The sequence below is a fragment of the Leucopleurus acutus genome (assembly GCF_964270905.1).
Source record: "Leucopleurus acutus genome assembly, chromosome: 14".
NCBI lineage: Eukaryota > Metazoa > Chordata > Mammalia > Artiodactyla > Delphinidae > Leucopleurus > Leucopleurus acutus.
In genome coordinates, this window is record NC_139156.1 from 48,535,794 (window position 1) to 48,557,690 (window position 21,897).

The 21,897-nt window shown below is 42.0% G+C and overlaps 1 protein-coding gene across 3 annotated transcripts in view; it reads left to right on the top strand.

Annotated features, from left to right (window-relative positions):
- Positions 1-7,825: 7,825 nt before the first annotated feature.
- Positions 7,826-21,897, top strand: part of WAPL (WAPL cohesin release factor) — a 77,197-nt gene continuing 63,125 nt past the window's right edge. For 2 of the 3 annotated variants that reach the window (XM_082854217.1, XM_082854219.1), the window contains exons 1-2: positions 7,826-8,259; positions 10,922-11,442. In XM_082854217.1, coding sequence (XP_082710343.1) covers positions 10,944-11,442 — 499 coding nt within the window. In that variant the 5' untranslated portion in view covers positions 7,826-8,259; positions 10,922-10,943. Of the gene's footprint in view, positions 8,260-9,107; positions 9,119-10,921; positions 11,443-21,897 lie in introns of those variants that run through there. The other variant, XM_082854218.1, reaches the window with a different exon arrangement.

The following is a 21,897-nucleotide window of genomic DNA, read 5'->3' on the forward strand; positions in this document are numbered from 1 at the left end:
GGGTGTTGTCAGAGGACCCAATGGACAAGGTGGGAAGAGATTGTATATCACCTGGGTAAGACTAGGCACTGTGGCCCCAAACTGTTGAATAAGCCTGGTCTTGTAGACACCTGTCTGCCCCTCTACCCTTGGTGTTCACAGATTACATATCTCCTAGGGTCTCCTAGATTTGTTTTATCTTGCAAGGACTAGTCCATTCCTGACTCCAACCTGGCCTCTTCCTCTAAATACCCCCAAAGTCTCAACCAGATTCTTACTTTTCCAGGCAGGCCTGAACCTCTGGCTTAAAAGGACAGCAAAACTATAGGGTTCCTCTACATGGCCTGATATTAAGGGCCCAGGATAGTACATGCTTCATGCCTGTGACCTTTGGGGAAAGACAGACACCTAAGTAGCTGGGTGATCTTTGGCAAATCATTTATCTTTGACAGTGTTCCTTAAGTTTCCCATCAGCAGAGTGGCTGGATAATAGAACCAAAATCCCTGAAAAGGAGATGTAGGGAAATCTGCATCGTAAACTCAGCACCTGGAAGCCTGCTCACCTGTTTTCTCACATGCTCTCCTGAGGCTCTACTACATGACAGTAGAGACGGTAATGTCACTACCACACTATCATTTGCCCTGCAAGTGAAATACTTGAAACTGAATCACCCTGGCATCCTGGCTTGGGTGAGCAGCAGTCAGAGGGAGATTGGCTTTCAGAGCAGGTGACAACCCAGAGGCCTGCCTCCTGTCACCGTAGCTAGGCAGTCAGCTAACACCACCTCACTGTTGGGATGGATCTTGCTCCCAGCAGCATATCCCACTGCCTCCTGCCTAGGAGGAGAGCCCAAGCAGATCTTTACTGACATTCAATAGCCTTGTTCTGCCACTGTTTCCATCTCAAGGATATTAATCTCTAGCCTGCCTACAGCTATCAGAATTCTTTTTCAACACTTCCAATACATACACTCATCATAGCCATTTTCCAGGCTTACTAGAAAGAGGCACAAAACTCTAATATGACCAAAACTCCACATGCCTGGTTTTCTGTATCTACTTTTGAGAACTATGGAAACACGGAATAGAGGATAATTGGCTTATGTGAGAGGGTATATGATTCATGGTAAGTCTATTTTTTTTGCGGTATGCGGGCCTGTCACTGTTGTGGCCTCTCGCATTGCGGAGCACAGGCTCCAGACGCGCAGGCTCAGCGGCCGTGGCTCACCGGCCCAGCCGCTCCGCGGCATGTGGGATCTTCCCGGACCGGCGCACAAACCCGCGTCCCCTGCATCGGCAGGCGGACTCTCAACCACTGTGCCACCAGGGAAGCCCCATAAGTCTGTTTTTTTACATTTTCCTTCAATAAATATTTACTGACCTTCTATAGCAACTTCTATAGATTCTGTCTATCTAATAAAGATATAATGCAAGGTCACAAATTTACTTTTTCTAGTAGCCACATTAAAAAAGGTAAAAAGGAGATGAAATTAACTTTAATAACATATTCTACTTAACACAATATATTCAAAATATTATTATTTCAACATTTTATCAGTATAACAATTGAGATACTTTATATATACAATTTTTGTACTAAGCCTTGGAAACCCAGTGCTTTGTATTTCCAGAACATCTCAGGTTGGACTAGCCACATTTCCAGTGCTTGGTGGACACACACAGCTGGACAGTGCAGTACCGTGCTAGATGCTGAGGATGAGCAGGTGGACAAGGTCTCTGACATCATACTGCTGACAGTCTAGTGTGGGAGACAGATAGTAGTCAACAAATCATTTTGGAGAGTGATAAGCGTTATTGAGAAAATAATACACCCGTATTATACAGAGACTGGGAGGCAGATTTAGATTGCCTGGGTAGTCGGAAAAGCCTTTCTGAGGCTGCAACCCAAATGAGGAGGCATTAACCATCAATTATCTATTGCCACAATAATGCTGTATAACAAGCCACTTCAAAACTCACAGGCTTACTATAATAGTTGGTTATTATTGCTCATGAGTCTACAAGTCAGCTGGGCAGTTCTTCTGGTCCCAGGTGGGCTCACACATGCATCTGTGAGCAGCTGCAGGTCAGGTGCGTGGCTATGCTGATCCTGGCTGGCCTTGCCTGTTTGGGGTCTGCTGGCTGTTGACTGGTATAGGATGTCCTCAGCTCTTTTCCATATAGCTTCTCATCCTCCAGCAGGCTAGCCCAGGCCTGTTCTCATGGTGGAGGCAGGGATCCAAGAGAGAATGTGGAAGCATTCAAGGTTTATGAAGGCTCAGGCTCAGAACTATTTATCACTTCTGCCACATTCTTTTGGCAGAAGCAAGTTACAAGGCCAGCCCAGATTCTGGGAGGAATTGGAAAGACACATTGCAAGAGGTGTGTGTACAGGGAGGGGTGGAAAATTCAGGCAATTTTGGCAATTCATCTCCCATATTACTTAAAAAGCTTTCAACACCATCAAGAAGTTAAAACAATGCTAAACTCTATGTGCCCAAAAAAATATCCTAAAAACATAAAAACAGAAATAGAATTGTAGGGAGAAACTGACAAAATTCCTCTTACGGTGGGAGGTTTCAATATACCTTTTGCAATTATTGGTAGTTCAAGCACACAAACAATAAGTAAAGATATGGAAGAGTTCAACATAATTTACGAGGTATTTAGTTCACAAATATTTTCAGCATGCTTTCTGTGTGTGAGGCACTATTCTAGGTGTGCTGGGCATACAGCAGTGAAAAGTCAACAATCCCTGTCCTCATAGAGTTTATATTCTAGTGGAAGGAAACAAACAGACAAGTTAATATGTAAAACAAACATGATTACTATGGTGAAAGACCAGAGGGAAAGGATATGGAGTGTGGGGATAGCAGGGTGAGGGGTTTAACTTAAATAGCATGGTCAGTGTTGTCGCTACTGAGGAGACACTGGAGCGAAGACCTGAGTGGCGAGGGCTTGAGTCCTGTGCTTATCTCTAGGACCAGTGGAGGGAACTGCAGTACAAAGACCCTGAGGCAGTAGCTGGGAGGTTCTAGTAGTAGACAGAGGCAGGCTTGGCAAAGTGGGATGGGATAGGAGTTGTCAGGGGCCAGATCATGCAGGGCCTTATAGGCCATGGTAAGGATTTTGGATTTTACTTTTCGTGATGGGAAGTCCCAGGAGGGTTTTTGTTGAGGGAGAGGGGTATCATAGAGCATTAGGGGTGAGGACCTTGGGGAGAAGAGGGCTGTTTCCAGACAAGAGTCAGGTAGCCAGACCTTTAGAGATGACTGGGTACCAATCCTTGTCAGGCAGCCTGTCCCCAGGGAATTTCCCTTGCTTTGTCTTTCAATTACCTAGACAGCAGTTTATTCCCCAAAGGATGTCACTATCTACAGAGAACATGTTCCAATTATCCCAGAAAACAAGGTAATTGGGATTGTAGTAATATTCATCGCCTCAATTCTCAGAATGAAAACCTATCCAAAGCAAGAACAAAAGGTAGCTCCAGAAAGCACTCCCTCCCATTTGGGAAAACCCAGTCATCAACTTTTGGAGTCACAATTTATGGGAAACTGTTGTTAGTTTCAAGTCACTTTCTTTTTATGATATAATCTTACATTAAAAAAAGAAAGAAATGGGGCCATTTATTCAACAAATATTTACTGAGCACCTACTATATGCCAGGTGCAAGGGATACAGCAGAAAACAAGACCGGCAAAGATCTCTAACCTCATACAGAAGATAAACACGCAAAATATGTGATATGTTGGATGAGGAGATAAATGCCCTGAAGAAAAATAAGGGGGGGAATAGTGAACATTTGAGAGTGGGTGTGTTACAATTTAAAATAGGCTAGTCAGGGGGACATTAGTTGAAAAAGTCCTATCAGCCCAATATTCCTCGGAACAGAGAGAAGGGTTGCAGAGTGTCAGAGAGATAAAGGCAGGGCGGGGCCCACATCTTGTAATACAACCGCTACAATGTTAAGGGTATGATTTATAATTTTATTCCACATTCCATGAAAAGGAAAAATTTCCTCTAGCCGATGTGGTAATTTTTGACCTCTAGTTCTTGGAACTGAATTATATAAGTTGTAGTACATTTTACTACACATTATCAGAGAAAGACTGCATAGCTCTATTTAGCAACTCCAGTTCTGACAGTTCCCATGACTGGGCTAAAACAAAGGCACAACAATGGCGGAATAGATTATTCTATTAGTTTTCTTTGTGGGATTTTCTTTTTTCAGCTAGAGTCCATCTGAGTGGAACTCAAGGTAGTGGGGATGCTGTGCTCCTCTAGGCAGCATACAGGGACAGCCTGCAGCATCAAAGGGTACACGCTTGCCTCAGATCCTTTTCAGTTTCTGAAATACATAGGAAATTTAATGGAAAAAAAATCAGACATCTGAGAGCTTTGCATAGAGGCATTCTAGCAAAGAAAAAAGCACCTACTGGGTATGTATGTGCACAGATTCAAATGAAGTGAAGAGAACCAACCTAGGGGGTGGGAATGGGGAATGGGCAGGAGTATAAGTTGAGGGAACTAAGAAAACAAAAGCAATAAAATATAAAAAAACCCCAAAAAGCTGCTTGCCCATGTGTTATCCACACTGGAATCCAGTTCGCTCACTCTGGTAGGGAACTCAGGGCCATGGCAAGGGAATGGGGTGGAGCCTTCAGAGCATTTGTTAGCCTCAGTGGAACCAGGGAGGTAAAGGGTAAAGTGGTGGTACAGCTTGCAAATCCACAGTCTGAACCTCCTCTAGGAGGGGCCCTGGAGTGGGCAGGCTCTCCTGTCTTTAGTGTGGGACACATGAGGGTGGAGAGCCCTAGCACAGCTCTTTTCGGTATTCATACACCAAGCTTCCACAGACTTAACACACACACACAATTTATTTTTCAAATCATGTCCTGGATTCAAGATCTGAAAGTAATAATGGGTCCTGAATGCTTAAGAAAAAGTTTGATTTCCTCATTAGTTACAACACCTGGAGCAAATGCCAACGTCTCCATTACCTCACTTGTAAAATAAAGATAACAGGTAGAGATGCAAATGAAGACTTCCTCAAGAGCCTGATATCATATCTGATGCATAGGTTCTTAATGTTCTCACCCATCCTAACAAAAAGAATTACATTACTGTCAGATGCTATGGGTATACCTTAAAACAGTACTTGTTAACCTTTAACATGTGGACCAATCACCTGGGGGAATCCTGTTAAAGTGCAGATTCTGATTCAGGGGAGTTGGGGAGGGGACAAGGATTCTTGCATTACCCAAAAGGCTTCCAGGTTCTGATTATGCTGGGGGTCACTCTTGGAGTAGCAAGAATTAACATTAAGTTCCATTACTTAACACAACGACCACACAAAAAGCCCTCAAAAGGAGCTCCACGGACTAGCTATTTCTTTAAAAATTTTACTTTTCCACTTCAGCTTCATGCAAACTCACTGACCCAGCTAAGTGCCCAGCACCAGCCAGGCCAGGGCATAATGAGCTTTGTGAGGGCATCATTTGGTCCCGGAGGGTTCACAGCACCCTTTTACAGAAAGATCCTGCAACTGTCTCCCCACCACTTTCAGCTTTTTGATCTTAGCCTTTGCCTCTGATGATAATTACCCCTTAATTAGCACCCACCACCATGTCATCTAAATAATTATAGTAAGTGCAGCTTGCACCTCTGCTGGCAGTCTTCAAACAAACTGATAAAACAAGATCCTATGCCAATTTTTTTTTTCTTTTTGCGGTACGCGGGCCTCTCACTGTTGTGGCCTCTCCCGTTGCGGAGCACAGGCTCCGGACGCGCAGGCACAGCGGCCATGGCTCACGGGCCCAGCCGCTCCGCGGCATGTGGGATCTTCCCAGATCGGGGCACGAACCCGTGTCCCCTGCATCGGCAGGCGGACTCTCAACCACTGCGCCACGAGGGAAGCCCCTATGCCAATTTTTAAAAAGACAAAACTGACCCAAATAAAAGTCACATGCCGTGGAACACGCAGACTCATTACAACTTCCATTAGAATAAGCTACTTGAGTTGGTTTTGAAAAAAAAAAAATTATATAGTGAAGTCCTAACCCCAATGTGAGGGCATTTGGAGGTAGGGCCTTTGGGATGTTATTAGTTTATGAGGGTAGAACCACTATACGAAGAGACAAAAATCATCTCTCTCTACCATGTGAAGAAATAGCAAGAAGGCAGCCATCTGCAAGCCAGGAAGAGAGTCCTCACCAGGAAGAGAATCAACCTGCACCTTGATCTTGGACTTTCTAGCCTTCAGAATGTGAGAAATAAATTTCTACTGTTTAAGCCAAAAAAAAAAGAAAAAAAGAAAAAAGTTGGTTTTGATACAATCAAGTATTGATATATTTGGGAAATTGTAAATGTCGGAATGTAAATTTTGCAAGCAGTTGTGCAAAAGTAAAACAATTCAGCCATACTAAAATCCACTTTAAATTCCTGTTGGGAAGGGCTACAGGATGTCTGAACTATTTTTTCTGTTTGTAGTTGCCCGAATATATTGGAGGAGTCTGGTAACTTCTGGTGCATTCAAAAGCAAATTACCTTTTGTGGAGGAAGAGGCGGGCTTTTCAAATAAAGCAATTAGTAGTTTTCTAATTTCCCAAGTGGATCTCCATTCACCGCCTACCTAACAGCAGTGCCATCCGAGCCCAAAGAATCATGTACATCTCTTAGGAGGAACCAATTGTGCTACTCTTAACGTGGTTTTCCCTCCGCAGCCTTAAAAACAAAAAAGGAAAACTAAAACTTTCCGAGTTTCTGAAGAGGTAATACATTGACACGGAAAAAACTTCGAACAGCACAAAATGGTGTATAAAGAAAAATAAATGATCTCCCATCATCCGCCACCTCCCTGTCCTCCCCAGAGGCAATCACTGGTTAAATTTTTTATTATGGAAAATTTCAGATATATAGGTAGAGATATTGGAATGAGCCCGTGTATAACACAGCATCAGCAATGAAAAACACCCCACTGGCTTGTTTTATTCTCCTTCCATCAGTTTTTGTAGGAGTTATTTTAAAATAAATCCCAGACACTGGATCATTTATCTGTCAAAACTTTTAGTATTTCGTCTTTTTTATTTTCCCTTCTCTCCTTCACATAACCACATTACTGTCATCACACCCAACAAGGTTAACGATAATTCCTTAATACCATCCAATATTCTCAGGGGTCACTTTTAACGGGTTCGGGACGTACAGAGGGAGAAAGAACTACGAAGGTAAGGACCGAGGGGATACAGGTGGCACAATAAAGAGCCGAGCTGACATCGCTCCAGGCCGCGACCGTGGATCGGTTGCCCAGCTCCCCGGGCCTCCCAGTTCCCGCTGTCATTAACTGCGCAGGGACAGCACCGGCCAGGACGGGTCGAGGGCCGCACGGAGCCGCGAGCTCCCAGCCTCCCGGCTCCCAGGCGGCGACCCCAGCAGGCCCGGCGCAGCTGTACAACCCACCGTCCCCAGACACCGGCGAGTCCCTGGAGGGGAAACGATTGACACAGCTGCCTGCACTGCGCCCCCGGCCCTCCCCCGTGGCACCTGCGTCTCCCGGCAGGGCCAGCAGCTGGGAACTTGCTCCGGAGCCCGGGCCGTCCGGGTCCGCCGCCACCTCTCCTCCCGCTGCCAGCTCCCGCGCCGAGCTCTCAGCGCCGCGACCTCGCGGACCCGGACTACAACTCCCGTCGGGCCCCGCGGTCGGCCCAATGGCGGGCGCCGGAGCATGCGGGGCGCGGCGCCTGCGCGGCGGTTTGAGTAAGCAGCCGCGCGATTGGCTGCGGGGTCGGGCGGCCGCGCGGGGCCTGTGGGAAGCGGAGTGACGGAGCGAGCCGCTGTTGGAGGAAGGAGGTGGGGGCCGGGAGCGCAAATGGCGTTGAGATGGTTCAGGGCCCTGTTCAAACTCTAGCGCTGACCATTCACCGACGGAAGCGGCGGCGCAGGAGGCGGCGGCGGCCCATTGGGGGCACGTAGCGGGCTCTGGTACCAGCTCCGGCGGCGGCGGCGGCGGTAGCCAGGGAGGCCTAGGCCCGGGCCCGGCCGGCGGCGCTCGAGGCGGGGAGGGAAGTTGCGGTGCCGCCGCTCCTCCCCCCCCTCCACCGGGTTTCCTATTTACCGAGAGCGGAGTCGCGGGTTCTGACGGTGGCGGAGCCCTTTGCCTCTCTTCGCTCACCAGCCGGCCCCGTTCTCCCGCGCGGGGCTCCGGCGCCCGCCCGTGGGCCGTTGGGAGCGGGAGAGGCGGAGGCAGCCCAAGGCTAAAGCACTCGCCAGGCGCCGAGGGTAAGTGAGGTCTCGGGTGGCTGCCTAGGCCCGGAGCTTGCCGAGGGTGGGGGAGGCAGGGGTCTGGGAGGGGGTGATGGAAGTCTCTGTACCTCACCCACCCGGCCTCTGAGGAAGTTGGGCAGGGGAACGATCTGAAGAACTCTTTTCCCTTTTATTCTGAGTTCTTTCTGGGCTACGGCTGATTTAGTTCCCTCCCCAGGCGCGGTCAAGTGCGTTGGTTTCAGGCCGGAATTTTTTGCCGTCTTTCCTCCGCCCCTGGCCGCCGCGGAGGCCTTCCACTGCCCTGGGGATTCGGTGGCAGAGGCTTCCGGGGCGTCGGAAGCAACATCCCTTTCCTGGGAGGTGGGGGTGGGGAGGAGAAAAGTTGCGTGAGCTTCCCCGGGAGGGGGGCCGCCTCTCCCCGCCACCTCCTCGCGCACCGCCGCCCCCAGGTGAGGATTTCTGGGTGATGAGGTTTGGCTTTTCCGGCTTTCATTCCGTCGTGGAAGCCCCTAAGTCCTTGGAGATCTGAAAGACGCTGGATTTGGTTGGGGGTTAAGTGTGAGGACCTTTTATCCCAGCGCACTTCCCAGAAAATTCGACCTGGCTTTGGGCTGGGGCAAAGGCCCACCGACAGAAAAGACTTACTTGTGAATCATTCTTTCCTTTTTGGTTAGGGTAATCTTTGGCGTTTGAAGCCTGAGCAAGATAGCCTGTGTTCTTGAAGTATACTGAAAATACAATGTCACATACGTCTACACACTTGTTTTTGAATTTCTGTGTACTTTACACTCGAGCCTTGGATAATGCCATCACAATAGTTTGTCTAGTAACTTTAAAAAAAAAAAGACGTGGAAAACTGTAAAGACAGTCAAAGGTAGGGGATATTGTGTAATGAACTCCCATGTATTCATCTTTCAGATTCAACAGTTATTAACTCTAAACCAAATTTTTCTCATCTATGCACTTTCCATTCCACACCCCTTCAAGTTAGAGAATCACTGACATTATTGCATCAGTATTTCAGTATATATTTGTTAAAGACATGGGTTTTTTAAAAAAAACATAAGCATGATTTTCTTGTAACTTGAAATAATTCACTCCTTAATATCAAATATTCATCTGCAGACTTTCAAGTTGTAACAGTTAATGCTTTATGGTTCTCGGACCACTTTTGCCATGAGTTTTTCTGGTATGGGCCTAAAGTAGCCCAAGTCTAGATTTTTGGTTTGGCCTTTAGTCAGCATTTTTAGGTAATTACCGTGTTAGTGTATCCAAAACATTCCAGCTTTGTTGGTGTATGTGTAAATATAGATTTGTAGATCAGGGCTTTACATCCCAGGAGGAATGAAAAGAAATGACTTATTTTGTGTTTCTTGTACCTGCCAAATATACTTAGTTTTTTTAGCTATTCTTAACAAGAAAGACAAGATTTTTTAGTGTAAATCTACAGTAGAAGGGGAAATAGATTTCCCAAAGGAGAAAGTTTTGTGAGATATTAAAAGATTTTCGAACAATTACAAACTATTTTCTCTTAAAGCAGATGTGTATGATGACTAAATTAAGTATTATTTTGTCCAATTAGAATTGGCTTCTAACCAAAATATTAGAGGGGAAATTGCTTTACTAAATATATATATGCACACATACATATATCAAACTGAGTTTATAGGGATTCCCTATAAATTGGGAGAATTTAAGTTGATAAAGGGAAACATAAACTACAGATTAAAACATTGAAAAGTATAGGTCAAAATATCATTCTGATTGTTGTATTGTGTAAGAAATGGATAAGGATTGATAGTGTTTAAGAAGTACTTTAACTTGTTTTAAAAATGTTTGACTCTTGATTTACTGTCCTGAAATTTTTGTCCTAGTACTTAGTATGTAGATAAATCAGATGAATCAATTTATCCTATCTTCAAGCAAAGAGGAAAATAAAGTTACATGTTTCTTTTGCTTCTTTTAATAATCCATGGACCAGTCATTGTAATATGCTGGAGTTCACTAGCTCCGGCAAATGAGCACAGCACTATGGAGACAAGGAAGGTAGAAGAAATACGGTTTCTTGCACTAAGGGAGATGACCAAGTAAGGAATATTCTTCAAGTCATAATTCATATTACATTAGGCCAAAAATCAGGTTTTTAAGGATGGGTTAAAAGCTGCAGGTTCTAATATGTGGGAAAATAGCACCATTTTTCTGACTTTTTCCCCCTTATATGAGTAAGTGCTCTGAAATTTCAAGGAACTATATTTAGTCAATTATTTGACATCTCTAAAATCCTGAAAAAAATTAACATTTTGTGCTTAAGATTTTATATTAAGGGTAATTAGCCTATTCAGATTATTTTTTATGGTAAAAGTGATATGAGAATAATAAGTAGATGAATTTGAAACTTTTAAAGAAATCAGTGTTCCAGTATAAGTTGGTTTTGTGAATGCTGGCTTATAAGTTGGTTAGTTGTTAGGCTTTCTTATTCTGAAAGTAGCAAATGAATATGTACTCGTAAAAAAGATTAACAGAAGTATGTAGAGTAAAAAATGAGCCCCTCTCTGTATACTCCCTCCCCTTATTTAACCTTGTACCTTGAATGTGGAAAAGCCATATGGGGAGAAAAGCCATATTTACTTGTTAAATATATGGTGATTATATATTTTCTTACTTTTTTTTTTCACAGAGAATATGAAACAGGTGTCAAAATGACATCCAGATTTGGGAAAACATACAGTAGGAAAGGAGGAAATGGCAGTTCAAAGTTTGATGAAGTCTTTTCCAACAAACGGACCACCCTTAGCACAAAGTGGGGAGAGACCACATTTATGGCTAAATTAGGACAGAAGAGGCCCAATTTCAAACCGGATATCCAAGAAATTCCGAAGAAACCTAAGATGGAAGAAGAAGACACTGGAGATCCTTTTGGATTTGACAGTGATGACGAGTCTCTACCAGTTTCTTCAAAGAATTTAGCCCAGGGTAAAGGTTCCTCTTATTCAGAATCTAGTGAAGCTGCTCAGCTGGAAGACATCACTTCTGTACTTGAAACTAATAGCAAAATTAGTCATGTGATGGGTGAAGACATTGTTGTATCTGATAAATGCTTACATTTGGAGGATACCTTGCTTGGGAAAGAAAAGAGCACAAACCGTGTCTTAGATGATGATGCAAGCAGAAGTAGCTGTGCTAAATTAATTATTTCAGGTAAGTTTTGATTTTCTTTATTCTGAGCCAGGAGAGCTTTGTGTAAGCTAATATTTAGTTAAATGATTTTGATTTAGATTCTGAAATATTACACCTCTTGGGGTTTTTTTCTGCATTAATAATTAATGGGGACCAAAGATAATTTTGTAGAAGAGATTTAAGAAATTAAAGAAACCAATTAGGAGTTGAAATTTTACTTAAGCAACTTGGAAATTAATGTTTCCAGACTGTACCCACAGTACATTTTGGGAGTGATCTTTCATTAATCCTTAACTCCAATTGAAGTAAGAAACATCTTTTTGTTGTGTTGGGATTGCACAGTATCTCATTTCTATTACTGTGGAGGATTTGGATGGTTACTGATAATGAAACTGAGATGAGCGTTTACAATGAGGATTAAGTTTAGGAGTTAACACTTTCTTCCAAAACTAGGAAGATTAAGGAAGTATGGAGTGGAAACAAAGAATTGAGCAAATTGAAATTAGTTTGGAGTCTGGTGCCAGTAGCAACTTGTATTAATAGATTTTCATCCACAAAACCAGTTGTATTTTTAAAATGTTAATTTGTAAACCTGGCATCTAGTGTTTGTTCTTAAAACAATGTATTTTATCAGTTGTACCCCAACTCGTTTTTTTTTTTTTTTTTGTGGTACTTGGGCCTCTCACTGTTGTGGCCTCTCCCGGCACGAACCTGTGTCCCCTGCATCGGCAGGTGGACTCTCAACCACTGCGCCACCAGGGAAGCCCCTAACTCGTTTATGTAAAGGATTTAAGACTTACAATAATAAATGATAAAAAGTGCAATTAACTAAAAGACTGAAGAGCTTAGATTGGAGATGGCAAGGGAGACAGCCTGCGTGCCTTATCAGCAATAGGATAAGGATCGCACTGTGGTCTAAAACAAACCTTAGTTCTTGACTTCCTGACAAAATTTAGTGATAATAAAAGGTTACATAGGGACTTCCCTGGCAGTCCAGTGGTTAAGACTCGGCGCTTCCATTGCAAGGGGCTCGGTCGGGTTCGATCACTGGTGAGGGAACTAAGATCCCGCATGCTGCGCGGCCTTTAAAAAAAAAGTTACAGAGAGCTCATATTTTAAAAGGAGGTAAAGACAAAACTTTCCTATTTCGGAATTCTGTAGAGGAATTTGTCCTTTGGGGGCTTACTATAAGGCACCTCAAATACTTTGCCTTGCATAGTTTTACAAAAAATCCTGAACATTTTTCACTCTTTTTCTCACCCTTGAATGAGAGGATGAGCCAGCTGTTACTGTCATTCCCTTGGTCCTCCTGGTTAATTCTGATTTGGCTCTTCTTATCCTTTTCCTACGTTTCTCCTGAAACATTGTTCATAAATTAAGGTTAGGTTAAATTTTCATTAGAAAACAGAGCATAAAAGCTGTTTTCCAGATAAGCTCCTAAAAGTGTATTCTAATCATAGAACCATTGTGCCAAAATGAACTTTAATTCAGCTTTCCTTGTTTTATAGATGAGACTCAAAAAGATTAAGTAACAGTCCAAGTTTGGGTAGTGGCAGAATTTGAATGAGATTCATTTATTGATTTTTTTCAAAACGCACACCTACTTTGTGTCCTCCACTGTGCCAGGCTCTGGGAATGCTGTTCCAGTCAGTTATCCAGTGTTCTAGTCCTCAGTATGGGACAGATAGGCTGGAGGAGGGAAGATGAGGCTGGGGAAGTGGTGAAACTGGTCAAGGTGCGCAGACACAAGCTTTCCCAAGTGCTGTCTTTGGAGGAGAGGGGGGCATCACTGGCAGGCAGAGGGTATCATCAATAGGATAAATGTTTAGGTACAGGGAGAACAGGAACTTGGAAGTGAAATATTCATAGGCAGCAATTGCTTATATAGTTTTGCTCATGTTACATCTATATATATCCAGAGTGCCATTTGAAGTTGTTCACTGGGAACTGGAAACATAATTTTCTGTAGAAATGAGGTATTAGCTTCCCAGTATAATGTAGCTAAATTGTAGTTCTGGTGCTGATACTGTGGACTGCCTGGAAATCCAAACTCCATTATAATGGGTTTGTGAGGGGAAAATATATACTAAAATAGAGAAAATAGATGTTCAAGAACATCTTGTTCCTCTTCCTTCTTTCTTCGCAAGGCACCCTTAGTAGAAAGGGAATGGTGTAGCACTATAAATATTTCTTACTTTCTCCTCTCCCTCACCCATCCAGAGCTGCAGCAACCCTGGTAGCTTGCTGTAGGATAAGAAGGGAACTTTGAAGGAGTGCATTTAATTCTCATGGTCTTATCCTATCCCTAAGATGTAAAAGTTATTGTTCTTATAAACCCTGTATAAGTTCATGTTTATAAGTTGGTTATAGTTCTGAGAATACTTCTATACATGATGAGCTTCCTTTTTTGCCCATCTTCTCTAAAATTTGGGCATTTCTCTGTGCCTAGACTCTTTTCTTGCATTATGTCTGTCAGATTGTCATTGCCTTTGCTATCATTCAGAAAACCTTCTCATTTTAGCTGAAGTTTAGAAATTCAAACCTAAGGTTTTGATAAAAGGAGTCTCTGTAAATCTAGAGTGGTTCCTAAACCTTTTTTGAATTAGAGATCTTTTGAGAATGATAAAATTTTGGACTTCAGATAAAAGTGCTGTACACCTATTTTGGTCTCAGAAATTCTTTGCAGGTCATGTACAGGAAATTTTATGATTATTCTGTTCAAAGTGCACAAGTCACTTTCTTTGGTATCCTTCCAGTGGAATGTTCCTGCTCATTCATACCATTTTTGCTGCAGAATTATATCACATCAGTGAAAAGGACTTATCCAAGCTCAGACTTACTATATCATATCTCCTGGCATTAAGTTTTAAAGTAGATCTCTTTATGGGGTAGTATGTGGTTAATTTTTAGGTACTATTAAAATTCTTTGTTTTAAATATTTCATACCAGATAGTGCTTTTTAAGATTATGGCTTACTTGAAGAGGAAACCCAGAATGAGGTCATGATAAAATATGATGGTTGCTATTTTCCAAATAGGTGCTTGGTGGGTAAGGGAACCAGAAGCAAGATTACAAACTGAATGAGAACTACAGGGAAGGACTGAGTTGCTAAAACATCCTAACCTTGATTTAAGAAAAAAAACTTTTTAGTGTGGAACTTTCAGACACACAAAAATACAATGTTAAAAAGAACGTCATGTACCTGTTTTCTAGCTTCAACAGTTGTCAGTATATGGCAAATCTTGTTCCATCTATTGTAGACACTAGTCTCTCTGCCTCCTGGATTTTTTTTAAAATTTATTTTATTTTATTTATTTATTTTTGGCTACGTTGTGTCTTTGTTGCTGAGCACAGGCTTTCTCTAGTTGGGTGAGCGGGGGCTACTCTTCATTGCGGTGCGCGGGCTTCTCGTTGTGGTGGCTTCTCCTGTGGAGCACGGGCTCTAAGGTGCGAGGGCTCAGTAGTTGTGGCGCACGGGCTTATTTGCTCCGCGGCATGTGGGATCTTCCCAGACAAGGGCTCGAACCTGTGTACCCTGCATTGGCAGGCGGATTCTTAGCCACAGTGCCATTAGGGAAGTCCCTCTCCTTGATTATTTTAAAGCAGCTTCAGGATTTGTTATTTTATCTGTAGATACTTCAGTTGCAGTTATCATTAAAGCCAGTGAATCCTCAAACAAGTGCGACACTTAAAAATGACTTTTAGCAGGGCCTAAAACTTTGACCTTTTGAGAGATCTTGGAGTATTCTTATAAAGTTTGGAATCCAGGGCTATGTGCATTAGGGGTAAAAGAAAGCTTCTCTTGCCTTTTATATGCAGCTACTTCTATTTTCCATCTTTGTGCTTTCTGCTACAGGTTTTTAATCTGGGCTCCAGAATAAAGTGTGTAAAGACTTGTATTTCTATTTGGCACACTTTCCTCGCTAGCCAGCTGGGATTCAGTCTACATTTCCTGCCAAATATTGAGATAACTATGGCATAGGCTCTTAATTTGCATGACTGTCTTTGTAGCCAATAAAATTTTTTCCATTTGCTTAAAGCTGTATTGAGTATTTGTATAAGTTAGAGGGCTGTTACTGTCAGGAAATTAGCAACTTTGATTTAGAACTGAAGAGGTTTTTAGAAAGGGAAATGAATTGTTCTCGTCCTGAAAGCTTAAAGTAGGCCAGGAACTTGTGACCTGAGAGGAGATTGTCATCTACTCATTGGATAAAGTACAGGTGATTAATAAGGATTACTAAAGAATTCTGCAAGTACAGCATCAGCAAGAGTTACCTGTCTTCATTTAGATATTGAATGTATTTGTCATATAGAATATACCTGTCGTACCTGAAATCAGCTTCTTTTAAGAGAAGAGGATAAGGGACTTCCCTGGTGGTCCAGTGGTTAAGACTCTGTGCTTCCACTGCAGGGGGCATGGGTTCAATCCCTGGTCGGGAAACTAAGCTCCTGCAAGGTGCAAAGCTGGCCAAAAAAGAAAAAAAAAAAAAAGAGAGAAGAGGAGAAGATGCCTGTTGTTACTTTGTTCTAAGCCCTTTATGTATCAGTTGTTCTTTAATCACAGCTATTTAAGGCAGGTGTTATTCCCATTTTAGAGGGGGTAAAGCATAGTTCAGAGAAGTTGAATAACTTGAACTATTAAGTGGAAGATCTGAGAAACATCCAAAGTGTTCTTTTCATACAGTGCTGCTGTATTCTGATGTGAGTGAACTTAATTTTATCATATTTAAAGCTTTATATTTAACAGACTGTCACTATACAATGAGTTTTCTCTTGATGTTGGAAATAACTTTGACAACAAATTATGGATTATCTTTTGCCTCTGTTTAAGTAATTTTCTTTTTAATAAGAATAGAGGCCAAACTACCTATAATACTTGCTGAAGAAAGCTGACCTTATTTTTATAGTTAATAGGTATCTTCTGTTTGTTAATTTTTTGTTCTGTATGGAACTTTAACAATATGCAAATTCTGAGACACTGTAATTTCAAGTAAATACATTTTGTTTTAAAGTAGAGCTTTAGTTTCTTGTAAAGGAGTTTCTTTGTGAAAGGAGGTTCATTCTTAGCGTTTGAGCAGTAACACAAGCGCAGGTAATCACTAATAAGTTTCTTCTCAGATCCAGGTTGAATACCAGCCATGAGCTGGTACAAGAAAACCGTAAGCATAGTCTCTGTCCTCTAGGGATGGAACTGTTGACTTCTGCTGGCTATGATAAATAAGTATTTCTAAAACAATGGCAACACATTTTTGTAATGTTTGTTGTTTTTCAGAGCATTTTCAACATGTATTCCATATTCTTAGAATTTAGAACAAGATGATGCACTGTATATTTTTATGGTTCAGCCCCTGACTCTTTAGGAAATAGTCCTCAACTTTTCCAGACCTCTGGTGGTAGAGGAGGATGAATTTTTCATAAGTAGTTGTGGGGATGCCTTCCTTCCAACCATCCAACTATAATTTCAGTGTCTTCTGTATGCCGGGTGTTGGGTGTATGTCCATGAAAAAGATCTTGCTTTTTCACATTCTAGTGGGCAAGATGGATTGAAGAAAGAATAAGACAGATTGAATAAAGACAAACATTTTCTGCAGAAAATGACAGAAAAATATAGGAAGCTGTGAAATATAGGCTAATTTACCTGGTCTGAGTGAGGCCTGGGGGCAAGACTGACATTTGACTTGAGACCTGCTGGTGCACTGGGAAAGGATAAAAGTGAACCTGCTTGGTGATGTGGGCTATAAGGAAGGAGACATCAAGAATGAATCCCAGGTATCTGATGTGAGCAACTGAGTATGTTGTAGTGTCATTCATTGAGATAAGGGGACATTTATGAGGGGAAGTTCGTGAGTTCAGTTTTGGATACATTGAGTGTAAGATATTTGTGAGATATGTTCAAGAGGCAGCAGGATCTGCTGGTATGGAACTTCTTAGATAAGAAGTCTTGGTTAGCAATGATAAATTTGTGAATCAGCATATAAATGTTATTTGAAAGTACAGGATTAGAAGTCATTACAGAGAATGTAAGGAGAAGTACTGAACTGTGAAGAACTTGCAATACTTAATGGATGGAGAGAAGAGGAAGAAAAACTAGATAAGGAAATTGAGTAGGAGAAGCTAGAGTACCTGAAGGAAAATCATGTAAGTGATATTTTATAGAACCCAGCAGAAAAGTGTTTCATGAAGGATCTACTGAATTGGAATTCCTGCTGTAAAATCAATGAAAATGAGGACTACAAAGCAGGCATTGGATTTTACAGCTTGGATAGAAGTGGTCTGAGCAGTGAGTACACAGCTAGGAAATGGGGTTGGCAAGTGTACACAACTTGTTAAAGATGTTTGAAGGAGAGAAGAAAATGGGCAGCTAGAGATAAATGAGGGGTTCTGGAAAGTTTGATTACACAAGGGAGCCTTGAAGCGTAGGATCCAAAACCCAGGGGGAGAGTGGTCTTAGGAGAAGGGATGCTGCATTTCTTGGCTAGGAGGAAAGGTGGGTGAAAATGTGAGTTTAATGGGAAGATGGAAGATGAGGTGGTTTATGAACAAAAGCTTCTTTTTTTTTCTTTGTTTCCATAAAGTGGCAAAAGAAGTCATCTCTGAAAGGGAGATAGAAAAAAGGATGGGTATGTGGTGGCTGGAGGGGAGGAGCAAAGGGTTCAAATAGATGTTGCAGAAAGTGGAAAAGGAGGGAGCTGTCTAGGGAGAAAGTAGAATTTCTGGACATTATTGATGCCTTAGTTGAAGTTTGTATCACTGAAAACTCATGGTTGCTGATCTCCCCATTGAGTATGTGTGTTTCCCCCTCTTCTTTAGTAGGCCCTATTAGCCAGAACCTGCACAAAATACAGAATTGGATAGAATAATGAGAATTACCCTGGACTGGCATTTTGTCTGAGTAGATATGGAATGAACAGATAGAGAAGAAAGAATTTAGGTTATCAACCAGAGAGTGACTGAAATGATGGACTGTGCAGTTTAAAGTTTACTAACTGGACAGGGTGGGTGGGTAGGAGAAAGGAGAGAAGAGAGGTCAGTATACTGAGAGTCTTATTAAATAAAAGCCAAGAATAGGATTACTGGAACAAGCAAGTTGGATAGTTGGTAGTGATTAAAATATGGGTTATCTGATTTTTTAATATTTGAAAGTTGAAGCATTTTAGGACATGACAAGTTCCTGGATGAAACTGTGAACTGGTGGCACAGATGGAATGTAGAAGACTGTTGATGGGAGAAGATTAAGAAACTGGGAGGTTAGGGGTTTGGAATTTGGTGGAATTCAGGATGATAGCGAAAGTGGCATGCAGGGGTAGATTATAAATCTTTGTGTAAAATCCTTTAATGAAGAATAAGGTTGTTAGATGACAGATATGAGGAATATTAGAGGGTAACTAGGTGGCACAAGCCTCAAAGGAATGGGCTTTTATAAGAGTGGGGAGTAGTAATAGTTTTATAAAGGGCAAGCCATCCTTCTCTGAGATACTAGAGGGCACTGCAGGAGAAGTAGCATCCTTAGGTTTCAGTTAGGACAAGGAGGTGATAGAGGGCATGACCCCTAGGTGTGTGTGAGTTTGCTCTTCACTGAGGCCTGAATACTCTGGACTTAAAAGGTACGGGGGGTGGGGGTAGTGGGTTGTTGGATTAGGAGATGGGAAAGAAGTGCAGGTACATTTTGAGTGTTAGAGTACAGGAGGAGGTAGATGACAAGATGTATTTGCCTTCTCATGTATTTTTAAAGTTTTCATCTTGATTTATCAGTCAAGGTCGCACTTGGAAACATGGCATGCCCCAGTTAGGCTCAAACCGGGAGGGTTTTAGGCTATTTACAAAGGTGTGGGAGGAATGTTAGGGAAAGCCTAGCCTGGGTTAGCTGCAGTGAAGCTATTATCACCCAGTTTCACAGGGGCAAGGGATTAATTGGGCCATTTAGAGGCCACCTTAAGAAGAGCAGTATCCTTCTTTTGAAGGGGCCTCATAAGGAGGGTGCTTGAGGATAAAGTATTTGAACCTAACTCTGCTCCTTCCCTCCTCTGTCCTGAGGCTCCTCATAGATGGAACCCGAGGGAAGCCTGAGGGTAAGGAAACTTTGTTACAGGTCAGCCTCCCGGGGCTGAGATCAGGGTGGAGAGTAGATCTGGAAGGGCAAGTAGAAGATAACTGGTGCAATATCTAAAAAAAAAAAAAAAAAAAAAAAAGTGGAAATGTACACAATTAGGTAATCATTATCAAGATAGAGACTACTTCCCTCTTGTCAAAAGCTCTTTCATGCTCCTTTGTGGTGGGTCCCTTCTCCCACCACCAACCCTGGCATCTACTGATCTGTTTTCTGTTCCTGCAGCCTTGTTTTTTCCAAAATTTCATATACCTGAGGTCATAGAGTATGTAGCAGTTTCAGTCTGGCTTTTTTCATTTAGCATAATGCTTTTAAGAGTATTCCACATTGTTGCATGTTTCAGGTTTTTTTTTAACATCTTTATTGGAGTATAATTGCTTTACAATGGTGTGTGTGTTTCTGCTTTATAACAAAGTGAATCAGTTATACGTATGTCCCCAGATCTCTTCCCTGTTGCATCTTCCTCCCTCCCACCCTCCCTATCCCACCCCTCTAGGTGGTCACAAAGCACCGAGCTGATCTCCCTGTGCTATGCGGCTGCTTCCCACTAGCTATCTATTTTGCGTTTGGTAGTGTATATATGTCCATGCCAAAAATATGGAACGCTTCACGAATTTGCGTGTCATCCTTGCGCAGGGGCCATGCTAATCTTCTGTGCATCGTTCCAATTTTAGTATATGTGCTGCCGAAGCGAGCACTGTATCAGTATTTTTATTGTTGACTAGTATTCCATTGTATGTACCACAATCCATTCACTAGTTGAAGGACATTTGGGTTTTCAGTTTTTGGCGATTATGAATGAAGTTGCTTACAATTCCATTTAGGTTTTTGTGTAGAGATATGTCCATATTCCTCTTGGGGCAAGTACCTAGCCTAGGTGTGGATTGCTGGTCATGAAAATACTGAAATGCTTGCAAAGGATATACATTTTCTGTAAAATAATAAATAATATAATTTCCTGTAAATATTGGCATTTTAAAATAAAACTGACATGCAATAGGTATCATAGTGATTTCTTTAACTTTTTTATTGTAAAATAAAACACAGATACAGAAAATCACACAATATAATAAAATATCTAGAAATACATGTTTTGCTTAGTGAATTATTATAAGAGCAACACTGTTGTAACCACCACCCACATCAAGGAACAGAAGAGTGCCAGCCACTCCAGAAGCTCTTCCTTGTGTCCCCTCCTTCACCTCAAAGTAATTGCTATCCTGTTTTTTATTGTAATCACCTCTTGCTTACAAATACATAAGTATTTGCTGTTCACTTTCATACATTAAAAAAAAACAAGTTTTTCTTTAACAGCCAGAAGATTTACAGCACCCTTTATCCTTTTTGAAATTGTATTTCTATCCCACTTGCCCTTTAGAATTTGATCCTAATGAATATGTCTTTTTTTTTTTGGCTGCTTTGGGTCTTTGTTGCTGCACGTGGGCTTTCTCTAGTTGCGGCGAGCGGGGGCTACTCTTCGTTGCGGTGCACAGGCTTCTCATTGTGGTGGCTTCTCTTGTTGTGGCTCGCGGGCCCTAGGGTGCACAGACTTCAGTAGTTGTGGCATGTGGGCTCAGTAGTTGTGGCTTGTGGGCTCTAGAGTGCAGGCTCAGTAGTTGTGGCGCACGGGCTTAGTTGCTCTGTGGCATGTGGGATCTTCCCGGACCAGGGCTCGAACCCGTGTCCCCTGCATCGGCAGGCGGACTCTCAACCACTGCGCCACCAGGGAAGCCCCTGAATATGTCTTTTAACGGTCATCTTTTCATAATTCTTTGTACAAAAATATGTTTATAAATTTAAATGTAAACTTTTAAGAATTTTCTGTGATTCTGATGCTTTAAGTATTTAAAAATTCTTCTAGATTAAGTTATGACCACAGTTATTAGTGTATAATTGATCAAATGTGATTGCTGTGAGTCTTAAAGGCAAAGTTTATTGGAAATACACCTCTTAATGATATGCGTGGCACCTTTTTTCAATTAGCTCATGTATATGTGGATGAATATTATTGCTAGAATTACGAAGTCTTTGGCATCAATCTATTCCTATTTTTTAATACATGTAAATGTTGAGATACCATATTGACAAAAATAAGAATGGAGAGAGTTTTGCTATGGTAGTTTCTATTTGGAAAGCAATAATTGGAACCACCTGACATGCAAAGGATTTGTTACCAAGACATTAGAGTTACTCAGTTATTAAGCACAGAAGCTAATAATGTATCACATTATTTCTTTATAGGTCATGCCAGAGTAGGAGCAGTGTATCATAGATTACGGGTAGGTGAGGGATATGCCATTATTTGTAACGTGGGAGAAGAATGATTAATCCCAGGTGGGTTGGTAGATCAGTTTTTGGACCAGAGTACA